This window comes from Meriones unguiculatus, chromosome 3, assembly GCF_030254825.1.
Source record: "Meriones unguiculatus strain TT.TT164.6M chromosome 3, Bangor_MerUng_6.1, whole genome shotgun sequence".
Classification (NCBI taxonomy): Eukaryota; Metazoa; Chordata; class Mammalia; order Rodentia; family Muridae; genus Meriones; species Meriones unguiculatus.
In genome coordinates, this window is record NC_083351.1 from 20,972,318 (window position 1) to 20,985,674 (window position 13,357).

General features: G+C 51.0%; 1 protein-coding gene across 1 annotated transcript in view; it reads right to left on the minus strand.

The window, feature by feature from the left end:
• Positions 1 to 7,955: 7,955 nt before the first annotated feature.
• Nkain1 (sodium/potassium transporting ATPase interacting 1) overlaps positions 7,956 to 13,357 on the minus strand; it is a 41,006-nt gene continuing 35,604 nt past the window's right edge. Inside the window, exons 4-7 of the mRNA XM_021636493.2 lie at positions 11,099 to 11,296; positions 9,685 to 9,745; positions 9,155 to 9,236; positions 7,956 to 8,992 (exon numbers count right to left, since the gene is read on the minus strand). Of these exons, the coding sequence (XP_021492168.1) occupies positions 8,983 to 8,992; positions 9,155 to 9,236; positions 9,685 to 9,745; positions 11,099 to 11,296 (351 nt within the window). The 3' untranslated portion in view covers positions 7,956 to 8,982. The remainder of the gene's footprint in view (positions 8,993 to 9,154; positions 9,237 to 9,684; positions 9,746 to 11,098; positions 11,297 to 13,357) is intronic.

Here is a 13,357-nt window from a genome sequence, read left to right on the forward strand (position 1 = left end):
TGCGTAACTAGGTCTCGGAGCCTTTATTTCCTTCCTCCGTCAACATCCCGGTCACCTTGTGGGCCTGACCTCCCTGGACAGGACACGAAGAGAGACAAAGATGTGTGTGGGGTGTTGACCCTCTGGGGTGGAGTTCCCAGGTCAGCAATACCAAGGCAGGTAGGAAACGCGGCTGGATCTCAGCTGAGCATGAGAGGCAGCCAGCACCCATGGCTGAACCGGCAGGGAATCAGAAACTCTGGCCCAGGGCACAGAGAGAGTTTGCTATGGAGCAAATTGCAAAGCATGTCGGTGCTGCCTTTGGGGACTAATGTTCTTTCTCTTTCACAGCTGAATCTCTAAGAGCTCATGAGGTGATGTGGCGTATCAGCACAGCTAGCTAAATACTGTCCAACCAGGACTTCTCTGGGGCCTAAGAGCCCCAGCCAAGCTGGTCTTTACTTTCTTCTCCTCTTCTTCTTTCTTCTTCTTCCTCTTCCTCCTCCTCCTCTTCTTCTTCTTTCTGAGATGAGGTTTCTCTGTGTAGTCCTGGCTGTCCTGGAACTCACTCTGTAGACCAGGCTGGCCCTGAACTCAGAGATCTGCCTGTCTCTGCCTCCTGTGTGCTGGGATTAAAGATATGTGTAACCTTCCCTAGTGTTTTATTTTCTTTTATTTTAATCTTTTTGAATTATTTTTATCCTGTTTTATTTTTGTAAGTGTTATGCCTGCATGTATGTCTGTGTACCACTTTTATGACTGGTGCTGGTGGAAATCAGAGAAGGGTATTGGATCCCCTGGAACTGAAGTTACAGATGACTGTGAGACAAAATGTGGGTGCTGAGAATCATACTAGGGTCCTCTAAAGAGTAGCAAGTGCAGGCTGGAGAGATGGCTCGGCAGTTAAGAGCATGGACTGCTCTTCCAGAAAGTCCTGAGTTCAATTCCCAGCAACCACGTGGTGCTTACAACCGTCTATAATGATATCTGCTGCCCTCTTCTGGTAAGAAGGTGTACATGCAGGCAGAACACTCTATACATATTAAATAAATCTTAAAAAAAAAAAAAAGAGTAGCAAGTTTGTACTGAACCATTGAGCCCCCCCTTCAGCCCCAAAGGATGCCATTAGGAGCTGAACCCTGGTCTCCTGAGCAGCAAGTGGAGATACCACTATTCCCACAAGGATGAGAAGGGGTCTTATGCATCTCAGGCTAGCCTCTGACTGAGGATGACCTTGAACTACTGCCTGTCTCTCCCAAGTGTGTAGTGACTGAACCCAGTTTATGTGGTACTGGGCTTCAGGCATGTGAGCTAAACACTCTGCTAACTGGGCGACATCTGTAACCTTTAAACCACAGCTCTTAGTGCATGCTCAGGAGGCTATGAAGACTGGTATGGAAGCCCCAAGAATTTACAGTGTATATATAATTTAAACAGGATTTCTTTGTGTAGCCCTGGCTGTCCTGGAATTAACTCTGTATACCAGGCTGGCCTCAAACTCACAGAAACCCCCTGCTTCTTCACTCAGTATTTTTTAAAAGATGTATTTATTTATTTATTTATTTATTTTTGAGACAGAATTTCTCTGTCTAGCCATGGCTGTCATGGACTCACTTTGTAGACCAGGCTGGGCTCGAACTCTCAGAGATCTGCCTGCCTCTGCTTCCCTGAGTGCTAAGATTTAGAGGCGTGTGCCACTACAACCAACTTTGTGTTTATTTTTCAATGTATAACTTTGCTTGCATGCATATTTGCACCATGTGAGTGCCTAGTGTCCAAGGAGGTCAGAAGAGGGCACCAGATCCCCTAGAAGTAGAGTTACAGATAGTTGTGAGCAGCCATGTGGATGCTGGGAACCTAACCCGGGTCCTCTGCAAGAACAGCAAGTACTCTTAACTTTGGGGCCATCTCTCCACCCCAGACTTTCAGTACTTTTGAAGGCTGGAAAAGTTTTCAGTGATTGGAAGGAGATTGCTTAAGAATTTGGGGCTATGACACATAGACACACCTCTGGTCCGGGAGGAGGTGGGTGGAATGCTTGAGCCCAGGAACTAAAGACAACCTGAATAGTATAGCAAATGCTATCTAAGGAAGGAGGGAGGGAAAGAAGGAAGAAGGAAGCAAGAAAAGAGCTGGCTATAATGGCCCACATCTTTAATTTTACCGCTTGGGAGGAGGCTGTGACAGAAAGATTTCATCCAGTAAAAGGGTAGTTTGAAGGGATGAGGAACTGGAATGCAGCTCAGTTGACACAAGTGCCTGGCATAATTTCCCAGCACTGCACAAGTGGAGTGTGGCAGCACAAGCCTGTAACTGCAGCACTTTGGAGAGGGAAGCAGGAGGATCAGAAATTTAAGGCCAGCCTAGGCTACATGATGCCAAGAGACCCTGTGTTGGGGTGGAAGTAAAAAGGCCAGTGAGAGGGTTCAGCCAATGAAAGTGCTTTCCTCAAAAACCCTGGTCTCAGGCTGGGGAGATGGCTCAGAGGTTAAGAGCACTGACTGCTCTTCCAGAGGTCCTGAGTTCAATTCCCAGAGACCACATGGTGGATTATAATCATCTATAATGAGATCTGGTGCCCTCTTCTGGCCTGTAGGCAGACTACTGTATCTATTTAATATTTATGTGTAATATATGCAATAATAATAATAAATAAATCATAAAAGAAAACTCTGGTCTTCACTATGAAAGAAGAAAACATACTCCCAAATTTTCCTCTGGCCGTGCTTGGTGACACACCCCTTTATCCAGGCCAGCCAGAGCTACATGCCTGTCTCAAAAAAAAAAAATTATTTTCTGACCTCCATAAGCAAATAAAATGTAATAAAAGTGTTTAAGCACTTGGGAGGCAGAGACAAGAGGCCACCCTGGTTTACAGAGGGAGCTCCAGGATAGCCAGGGCTACCCAAAGAAACACTGTCTCAAAAAACAAAACAAAACAAAAAAAACAAAAGTTTAAAAATAGAGCCTGAGTGAAGAGCAGTAAGTTAACAACTTACCAAGTTACAATCCTCCCTCACCTCAATTACATTTTGTGTAACCTGTCTCTGGCTCTGCTGAATTTCTCAGTGTCAGTGATTCTCAACCTGTAGGTTGTGACCCTTTTGGGGGTTGAACAACCATCTCACAGGGGCTGTGTATCAGCTCTCCTGCATATTAGATACTTACAATATAGTTCATAACAGTAGCAAAATTACAGTTATGAAGTAGCAACAAAATACTTTCATGTTTGGGAACTGTGTGATAGGGTTGCAGCATCAGGAAGGTTGAGAACCACTGCCCTGTGTAGACCAGGCTGGCCTCAGACCCACAGAGATCCATCTGCCTCTGCCTCCTGAGTGCTGGGATTAAGGTTGTTGCCTTGTTTTGTGGCAGTGGGGCTTGAACATGCTAGGCAGGTGTCCAATCGCTGAGCATATCTCCAGCCCTTTTGTTTTAAATATTTTAAAAGGTTTATTATAATTTGGTGTGTACACTGATTTACTTGTGTGTGTGTGTGTGTGTGTGTTTGTGTGTGTGTGTGTATACTTCATGCATACCCGGTGCCAGTAGAAGCCAGAAGAAGGTACTGGTTGTGAGCCACTATGGGGTTCCTTTGCAAGGACAGCAAGTACTTGTAACCACTAAGCCAACTCTCCAGCCCTGTGTTGTTATTTTTTTATTTTGAGATGGGGTATCACTAAACATCAGGCCTTGATTATCAGCCTCTTCCCCTCTGCCATTTAATGCTTCTTGGGACCCGGAGAGCTGACCTGATGGTAAAGAGCAGTGGCTGCTCTTCAGGGGACCAGGGTTCAATTTCCAGAACCCACATGCTGGTTCACAACCATCTGTAACTCCAGTTTCAGGGGATCTGATGCCCCCTTCTGGCCACCACAGGTACTAGGCACATATATGCAAGTACACACATGAAATTGTGTTTTACTTTTTAGATCTATCTGTTTGTTTATCCAGTCTTACCCCTTCCCTGCATGACTTGACTCACTCTATTCTGTATTGGCTGGAAGTGATACTGTCTTGCAGGGTCATTGGGCAGTGTCCAAAGATAACTTGGGTTGTCATAACGGGGGAGGCACATCCTGCAAGTGGTACCCAGGGACGATTCTAAGCATCTTTGGTACTCAAAGTTAACAGTCATCCAGCCAAAAATGCCAGTGCTGAGCCTGCAGAGCTCTGATCAAAATAAATTCATGGCCTGCCTATGGTTTGCCCAGGGGACTCTCTGAACCTATGCATGGCAGAGACACTTCTGAGACCATCTGCCACCAGCTGATAGGGTGAGGACTATGCTGCCTGCAAACCGGAGCTCTTCAGGTCAGTGGGAATGGCGTGAGTGTTGAACGGGTATCCCTTGTTGGAGATACAGACTGCCTTGTCTGTCCTGCTCACCTCCTGCTTTAACTCTGCTGCTAGCTTTTCCAGGACCAGGAAATGCTCCAGGTTTGGTTTTTCTGTTTGTTTTTGAGGCAGGGTCTTATGTAGCCCAGGCTGGCCTCAAATTAGCTATATAGTTGAGGATTGTTATTTTTGTTTTGGTCCCAGGTGTGGGATGGTGGGACTGAGTCAGACGGTCCACAGCAGCAGACTATTTGCCTCCTGCGGCACTGAGAGGAGCTCTTTGCCAGCTGCAGGTAGTTTAAATCTGAGGACTCTGGAGAGAGACTAAATGCCAGAGCCCAGAAAGTGTAGAGGCTCCGAGAAAGAACAGGGCTGCTCCTGCTTCCCCCTTGCTGCTCCGGGTTGCTACTGTGAGACAAGAAGTTGGAGATCTCCTGAAAGGAGGATTGGACTGGTTCCAAGGAACCCAATGACTATTGGGAAGCAGCTAAGAAAGAAAACTGCACTCCCTTTCCCACTAACCCTTTCTCTCACCTACCTGGTGTTGGGGTGTTGAAAGGGATTGGGGTGCAGTAGGAAGAAAAAAAAATAAAAGAAATGTAAATAAGAGTTTGTTTTTGTTTTTTAAAGCACACCAACAGAGGATGGTCTTGAACCTCTGATCTTCCTGGCTTTACCTCCAGGGTGCTGGGCTTATGACATGTGATTACAGCATGTAGCAACATGCCCAGGTTTTAGGCTTTCAAATCTTTCATTTATTTATCGATTGGCTTTTCGAGACAGGATTTCTCTTTGTATCTTTGTCTGTCCTGGACTCGCTTTGTAGACCAGTCTGGCCTCGAACTCGTAGCCATCCACCTGCCTGTCTTCCTGAGTGCTGGGATTAAGAGTGGGGCACTACCATGCCCCCGTTCTTTTTTTTTTTTTTAAGTGTTACAGCCTACATATGTTGTGTGTGTCGCAGTGTGCTTGCAGAGCTCAGAGGCCAATTTGCAGGAGTCGGCTCTCTCCTCCCGCCATGTGGGGCCTGGGGATAAAACGAACGTCAGGTTTATTCACTGAGCTAGCTCACCAGTCTTCCCGCCCTCCCCCACCCCCACCCCACAAGGGCGTAGGAAGTGTGAAGCAGTGTGCTGTCCACAGGATGCTAACCTGAGCTGGAGATATTGATAAACGATGACAACTCCTTATGCACAAACACGAGGGCCACCAGCACGATGGTGACTAGCGTGACAAGCAGGCGGGTCTGGGTCCCCCGTGTAAGGACGGAGCTGGCCTGCCAAGGGGAGGCAGGTGGGAAGCACCGTCTGCCAGCTTGCGGTGGTCTGAATGAGAACGGCCACCCAGGCTCATTTGTCTGAATGTTTGATTCCCCGCCTTTGGCGGGACTGTTTAGGAAGGATTGGGAGGTGTGGTCTTCTTGTTGGAGGAGGTGTGTCACTAGGGGTGGGCTTATGGGGTTTCAAAAGCCCACAGTAGGGGGCTTGGAGAGATGGCTCAGCTGGCTGTTCTTCCAAAGGTCCTGAGTTCTATTCCCATGGTGGTTTGCAACCTTCAGCTAATGGGATCTGCCGCCCTCTTCTGGCCTGCAGGCACAAGTGCAGGCAGGGCAGAACACTATACATTAAAAAAAAGTCCACATGGGGTCATTTTACTCTCTCTCCCTGACAACTTATAGATCAGAGGTGAGCTCTCAACTGTTATGCCAGTGCCCTGCCTGCTTGCCAGCCTGCCTGCTGCCATGCTCCCTGCTTTGATGGCCATGATCTCACCCTCTGAATCTGTAAGCAAGCTCCCAATTAAATGCTTTCTCTAATAAGTTGCTGTGGTCATGCTGTCTCTTCCCAGCAATAGAACAGTAACTAAGACACAGCTCATTCAAAGCCAGGAACTCAGCTGTCAAGATGGGGGGAAGAGCCAAGATGCAAAAGAGACCCGAAAATGCCATCAGAATGTGCACTTACGGAGAAAACAAAAACAGAACAGAGAGCAGTTTGCAGTTCTTCCGTCCTTCTCTCCCCATCTCTCTCTTGAGACAGGGTTCCTCTGTGTAGCCCTGGCTGTTCTGGAACTGGATCTGTAGACCAGGCTGGCCTCAAACTCACAAGTGACCTGCACCTGCCTCCCAGGTGCTGGGATTAGAGGTTTACACCACCACTACGGAGCTGTTTTGAGGAAGGAAGAGACAGTGGCTTGCCCAAAGCCACAGAGGCAGTCGAAGGCACAAGGCAGGGCCTCAGAGGTAGATAACAAAGGCAAAGCAGAGTTTGATGCCCACCCGGAAGAGAACTGATTCCAGCAAATGGCTCTGTGACTTCACAAGTACTCTCTGGCATGTGCACTCAAGCCCTACCCTCCCATCCCCCAACCGCCACACAAATATAGTAAAAGAAAAAAAAAAATAAGGGGGACGGAGAGAACAAACTTCATAAAGTGACCTCTGACCTCTGACCTTCAATGAACACCATGGCACAGGTGCCCCCAACACAAATTTTATATATATAAAATATTCGGGTTTTTTTTTTTTCAAGATAGGGTTTCTCTGTGTAGCCCTTGGCTGCCCCGGCCTTTATAGACCAGGCTGGCCTCTGCCTCCCTGAGTGCTGCGACTAACAGCATTCCCCACTGTACCTGGCTCCTTATATTTTCAAGAGGAGGGGAAGCTGCAGAGGTGCACACCTTTAATCCCAGCACATCAGAGGCAGAAGCAAGTCGATTTCTACGAGTTCAAGGCCACCCTGATCTACATGATGAGCTCTGGACCAGGCAGGGCTACACAGCTAGACCCTGTCTCAAACAAAGAAAGATAAATGTATGCATATATTTTAAAAGTGAAATGACCACCTCACTTTGCTCTTCCTCCCCCACCCCGGGAGTTTTTCCCTTTGGAGACCTTTCTGACCAAGAGGGCAGGACAGGCACACAGGGAAGAAAATATCTTTTTTTTTCTTTCTTTTTTAATCAACCCACCTGCATGGATACCAGGGAGGTGCCAGCCCACAAGGTCTCATTGAGAAGCAAACCCAGTCCCCCTGCAAAACCCAGTTTATAAAACCAAAAGGCTTCAAAGCACTGGTGGCTAAACTCTGGGGTAGAAAGAGGCCCGGGGAAGGGACGGGAGAAGTGCCTGCAGCTGGTGGGCAGTGGCCCAGTGGCAAGGGGCAGCCTGGCCGAGAGGAAAATCATTCCCCTCTGGTTAGGTCCACCATCCAGGGACCTGTGATGGCCAGCGGAGCCCCTGGACCTGGCTGTTCTGTGTGGCATATGGGACAGAAGAGAGGAGGGTGCTCGCCATCCTAGCTCAGGAAAGCCCGAGGGTGGAGAACGGGCAGGGATCTGGTCACCTGTGTGGTGTGAACTGTCTCCACGGCCCAAGCTCTCAGGCCCCTCTACTTCCTAGCTGCCTTCCTAATCCACGGCTGCTTCAGCTTGGGGGGTTGGCACTGATGTCTTCTCTCACTGTACATAACTCACCGGGCAGTACTGAGGACATGGGGTCCCTAGGCCCTCTGCGGAGAGTCAATGAAGAAGAGTGCTCCCCTCTGCTTGTACTTAAGAAGGGTGGGGTGCCAGCTCTCCTGACTGTGGTCACTCACCCCATCCTTTAGCACTCATGGGCTTTCTTCTAGACACTATCCTTTCCTCCTCTGAGACCACAACGGTGCCGTAGGTAGAGGAATTGAGGGTTAGTGGGATTGCTTGGGGGTGGGGAATTGTGGGATAGGGACCCAGGCTTAGGGACCTGGTAAAGGAGTGGTGGTCCTGCTTTCCTGGAGGACGAGGTTCAAAGGTCTGCCGGAGACGGGCAGGCTGAGTCCACAAAGGCTTCCTGTGGGTCAGCCTGAACTCAAGGCTTTGGGCTCTTGTCTGTCTGGTTCCCGACAAGAGGACACACCGGTATATTGCTTTAAGAGTGGAGCTGGTGAGTGGCGGCGGCGGCGTGTGAGTGTGCAGAAATGTCCAAGCTACTGGGTTGGAGACCCTAGAGCGCACAGGATTCAAGGCCTCGCTCTGCTGTAAAGCCTTACTGTGTGGCTTCAGGCTCGTCACCTCACATCTCTGGGCCTTAGTTTCCACAGCTGCTCTGTAACCCAGGGGGCCGAGAGTCAAACGAGAATGCTAAAAGCATCATCTGCTTTACTTGAGGTGGGGAAACTGAGGCCCGGAGAGAGCAAAGGCCCTGCCAGATGTCACCCAGGATGACAGTGATGGCGCTGCAGCTGCAGCCCAGGACTCCTGCTTCTACTTCACAGTATCTTTCCCCAGGGCGTTTGAATGAGGGCTGAGATGGGGTGAGTACGTCTGTCTTGCTGTCCGGACTGAGGGCGAGATTCTAGGTAAGGAGTAAAGCTGAAGAAAGAGGAAGACCCCGGCACATACCGAGGCTGAGATTAAAAAAAATACAAACCCAGCGATTCCCCCTCCCCCCTACCCCATCCTGCCCCAGCTCTGAAGTCCGCTGCTAGAGTCAGGTCAAGTCCAAGTTCAAGTCTGAGTCGGAGGCGTTCGCTCCAGGGGCTGCAGACCGAGGAGGCGGCACAAGCTGCAGTCAGCCCATGCGCCGCCAGGGGGCACGCCTGTCCATCGTGCTCTGAGCTGCTGGACAACGCTGCTTCTCTCTCCAACTGCCCAGGGCGTTGTACGCGGGTGGGTGCGGGGCAGAAGCTACCCCGACCTGCGGGAAACAAAGGCGGGCTAGGGGTGTATCCGCAGGCCTGCGAGCCGGAGGGCAGAGAGACCCGGATGCCCATGCCTTCTCCGTGCCCTTCTCTCCACCAACACTAAAGACCCGGTCCCTCCAGCCACACCTAGCCCCTGAGCCCCGCCAGGAACCTACGTGTACAGAGGCTGCAGCTGTAAATGCGACGTCTTCTGCGGCGCCTGGTACCCATAGGAGTCAAAGCCACCGATGAAGTCAACTGCGGAAGGGAAAGGGTGAGTCCTGAAGGTGAAGAACCCTGGACAGGAACCCATTCCTGGGTAGCCAGGCCTGGGAAGGGGTTGGGTGGGGCCGGGAAAGGCCACGCCCAGGTCGTGGACTTAAGGGAGAGGGGAGGGTCAAGTGTTGTACCCTACCCCCACCCGCAGCAGCTGGAAGGCCCTAAGGCTCTAAGCCCTTCCATAAGGTTAGATTCAGCACGGGGGGGGGAGGGGCGGGGGCGGGGAAAGGCCGTTCTGGGGCCGTGGAATGGGCACTTGGACCCATTCTGAGTTCTGGGTGGTCACCCAGACTCCATCTACCCCTGGCGTCTCTTCTTTCCTTAGAAAGAAGCCGAGTGACCCTGGGCTCCTTGGAGACGAGGAAGCCCTGTCCACGGTGCTGAAAAGACGGGGCCTGCCCCACCTCCCCGGGGGAGACGCACTCACAGCTGTCCTCCTCCTCCAGGAACACTTTGCTCACGTAGCAGGCAAACACGAAGCCGAACAGCTGGGAGGGGAGATGGCAGTCAGGAAAAGAAAGAGGAGCTGTCCCCGTCCCCTCTACCCACCTGACTCAACACCCTGCACAAAGCAAACACTTAAGATAAAAGACTGTGCACCCGGCCACGGTGGCGCACGCCTGTAATCCCAGCACCCGGGAGGCAGAGGCAGGTGGATCTCTGGAAGTTCGCAGCCTGCCTCTTCTACAAAGGGAGACCCAGGACAGCTCAGGCTACCCAGAGAAACCCTGCCTGGAAACAAACAAACAAAACAAACCAGAAAGGCTGTGGCTGTGACTTCAGAGCAGCATTATCACCTCTTTGTGGCCCGGTGTTCTCTGCTGGGCCCAGGTTGAGGCATTAGACTGTAGGGTGAAAGGATTATGTAGCCCTGCCTGAGTAAAGCCCCTAGGACAGGGAAAGTGCCTAGGCCAGGGCTGGTCTCAAGTAGCCCAGGCTGGCCTTGAGCTCTGGGGCCTTCCATGTGCAGGGGTTATGGGTGTACACCACCATGCCTGGCTGTGACCCCTATTTGGAGCCTCTTTCTTCCTTCTTCCTTCCTTCCTTCCTTCCTTCCTTCCTTCCTTCCTTCCTCTCTCTCTCTCTCTCTCTCTCTCTCTCTCTCTCTCTCTCTGTTTCAACTGTAGTCCCTCCTGTCCTGGAACTCAGCCTGTAGACCAGGCTAGCTCCCTGATCTGCCTGCCCTTGCCTCCTGAGCGCTGGGATTAGAGGCGCGCACCACCCCTGCACAGCTCTGTAGGGTTAGTACTTCCTTCCTATGCAAACAGAAAGGGAGCTTACAAAGAGCAAATGACTTGTCCAAGGTCTCGGGGGCATATTAGATATTCAAGCCCGGCAGGATTTGGCCTGGTGACTCATCCCATTCAGGAAACCTGCCCATGCCCTTCTTGGGGGGGGGGGGTGGAAGGAGGAAGGGGGAAGTCCAGGCAGGAACAGGGGGGGAGGCTAGAATACATAGTTTCATCTTTCTTTTCTTTTCAGCACAGGGTCTGGAACTCACTATGCAATCTAGGCTGACCTCCAATCCTGATCCCCTTGCCTCTGCCTCCTGAATGCTGGAATTGTAGGTATAGGTCACTTCATAGAGCCTGTCCTCTCTTTACTAGGGATAATGAGTGGGATGAGAGCCGGGCAGTGGCACTCGGAGAGGCAGAGGCAGGAGGATTTCTGTGAGTTTGAGGCCAGCCTGCTCTACAAATCGAGACCAGGACAGGCAAGGATACACAGAGAAACCCTATCTCGAAAACAAACAAAACCAAGGGGGGAGAAAAAAAAAAGAGTGGAAAGGGTTGGGACCTGCGCTTCTGGGAATATGGCAGTGGGTGATGAACAGGACTCACAGCTAGGAAGATCTGCAGCGCACTGCTGAGGGCTTCTATGTAAGGATAATCAAGCAAGCAGCCAGTGACAGAGATGACGTGGTGGTCCTCCAGGGCCAGGCGGGAATTCAGGACAGGCGTCACCAGGCAGCCTGGCCCATTCTCCATCCACCATGAGCGATGCAGGGATGTGTTGAAGGTCATGATGAAGTCCCGGTCCTGGGGGGCAGAGGGGCCTGGGATACTGAGTGGTGGGAGAGATAGGAGGAGACTCCCCAGGCCCCCACTATTGCCTGGACTCTCACAGCCCGCTCTTGAGCCTGATTTGTGAAGGAAATGACTACACCTGCAAGTCCACACACAGCCAGCAGGTGGCGGTAGATGATGGGTGTGCGCTGAGCCTGTACAGGAGCCTCTGAATTTCCCCATGCATTGGTGAAATCCTCAACCTCCCATGCAACTCAGTGGGTTTCCATTGACTCTAGACAAATCTCTCCTCTCCTGGGTTACTCTCCCATTTGTCAGACAGAGAGGGTGTGCAGCCCTGTGCCCAGAGACGCCTTCACTCCTAGTCAGTCAGACCGAGACTCACCACGCTGACCAGGTAGCAAACACACTGGCCTGTGATGAAGCGTCATCTCCGGTGTGACCACAGGGGGATGCTATGCTCTCTACCTTCCCACCCCCACCCCTCCGTGTAGCCCTGGCCATCCTGGAACTTGCTCTGTAGACCAGGATGGCTTTGAACTTAGAGATCTGCCTGTTTCTGCCTCCCAGTGCTGGCATAAAGGGGTGTCCCCCCATGCCCAGCTTCTACTTTGCTCTGTGTGTGTGTATGTGTATGTGTGTGTGCGTGCGTGTACACACGCATATGTGTGCATGTTGAGGCCAGAATCCAACCACTGGGTGGCTTCATCAATTGCCCTCCCACCTTTTTCTTTTAAGTTTAATTGTTGTTGTTGGTGGTGGTGGAGTGTGTATGTATGTGCATGTGTTTGCACATTTGCATCCTTGTGTGTGCACAGGTGTCACAGAACATGTCCAGAGGTCTGAATACAACTTTTGGCAGTTGGCTCTCTTTCTTCTTTCCACTGCAGGATCTGGGACTGAGGTGGGGTCACCAGGCTTGCAAAGCCCGCATTCTGACCCACTGAGCTCTCTTTCTGGCCCCACCTTACTTTTTTTGAGGCAGGGTCTCTCACTGAAGCTGGAGTTCCCAAATGTGGTTAGACTGGTTGGCCTGAAAACCCTATGGAAGTCTCTTTCTCTGCCTCCCCACACCCCCAGTATTGAAGGCTTTATGTGGGTGCTGGGGATTTGAACTCAGGGCTTCTTGCTTGCGTCTGACCAACTGAACCATCTCTCCAGAATGGTTTGGAGGAGGAAACGGGACTGGGGATGTCCTTCAGTTGGGAGAGTGTTTTGTTTTGTTCTGTTCTGTTTTTCTAGACAGGGTTTCTCTGTGTAGTCTTGGTTGCCCTGGGCTTGCTTTATAGACCAGGCTGATCTCAAACTTGAAGAACTCCTCCTGCCTCTGACTCCCATCATGCCGGGAGTGCAGGAGTGGACCACCACACCTGGCTGAGTGTTTATTTGGTACACAGAAAACTTGGGGTTCACTTCTCAGCACCACAGGTAGTGGTGTGTGACCATAACCCCAGCACCTGGGAAGATCAGGAGTTCAGTCATCCTTAGCTACAGGGTGTTTGAGGTCAGTCCAGGCTGTAAGAGATCCTGTCTACGAGAGAGATAGAGACAGGTGGGACTGGAGAGATGTTTCAGCAGTGAAGAACACTGGCTGCCTTTCTAGAGGACCAGGGTCAGGGTTCCATTTCCAGCACTCACACGGCAACTCCCAAGTGTCCAGCTCCTTAGGTTCAACCTCTTCTGGTCTCTGCCAGCACTACACACACACACACACACACAGACAAAAGCACCCTGTCGTGATTTGAATGAGAGTGGTTCCCAGAGGCTCATATGTTTGAATACTTGGTCCCCAGTCGGTGGGGCTGTTTGAGAAGAATTTTAAGGGTGGTGATGGGACACGCCTTTAATCCCAGTTCTCCGGAGGCAGAGGCAGGTGGATCCCTGAGTTAGAGGCCAGCCTGGTCTACAAAGCAAGTTCTAGGACAGCCAGGGCTACACAGAGAAACCCTGTCCCAAACAAAGAAACAAGAAGGTGTGGTCTTATTGGAGGAGTGTGTCTCCGGGGGCAGGCTTTGAGGTTCTAAAAGCTCAGTGATCCCTCTCTTCCCCTTGGGATCATGATCAAGACTTGAG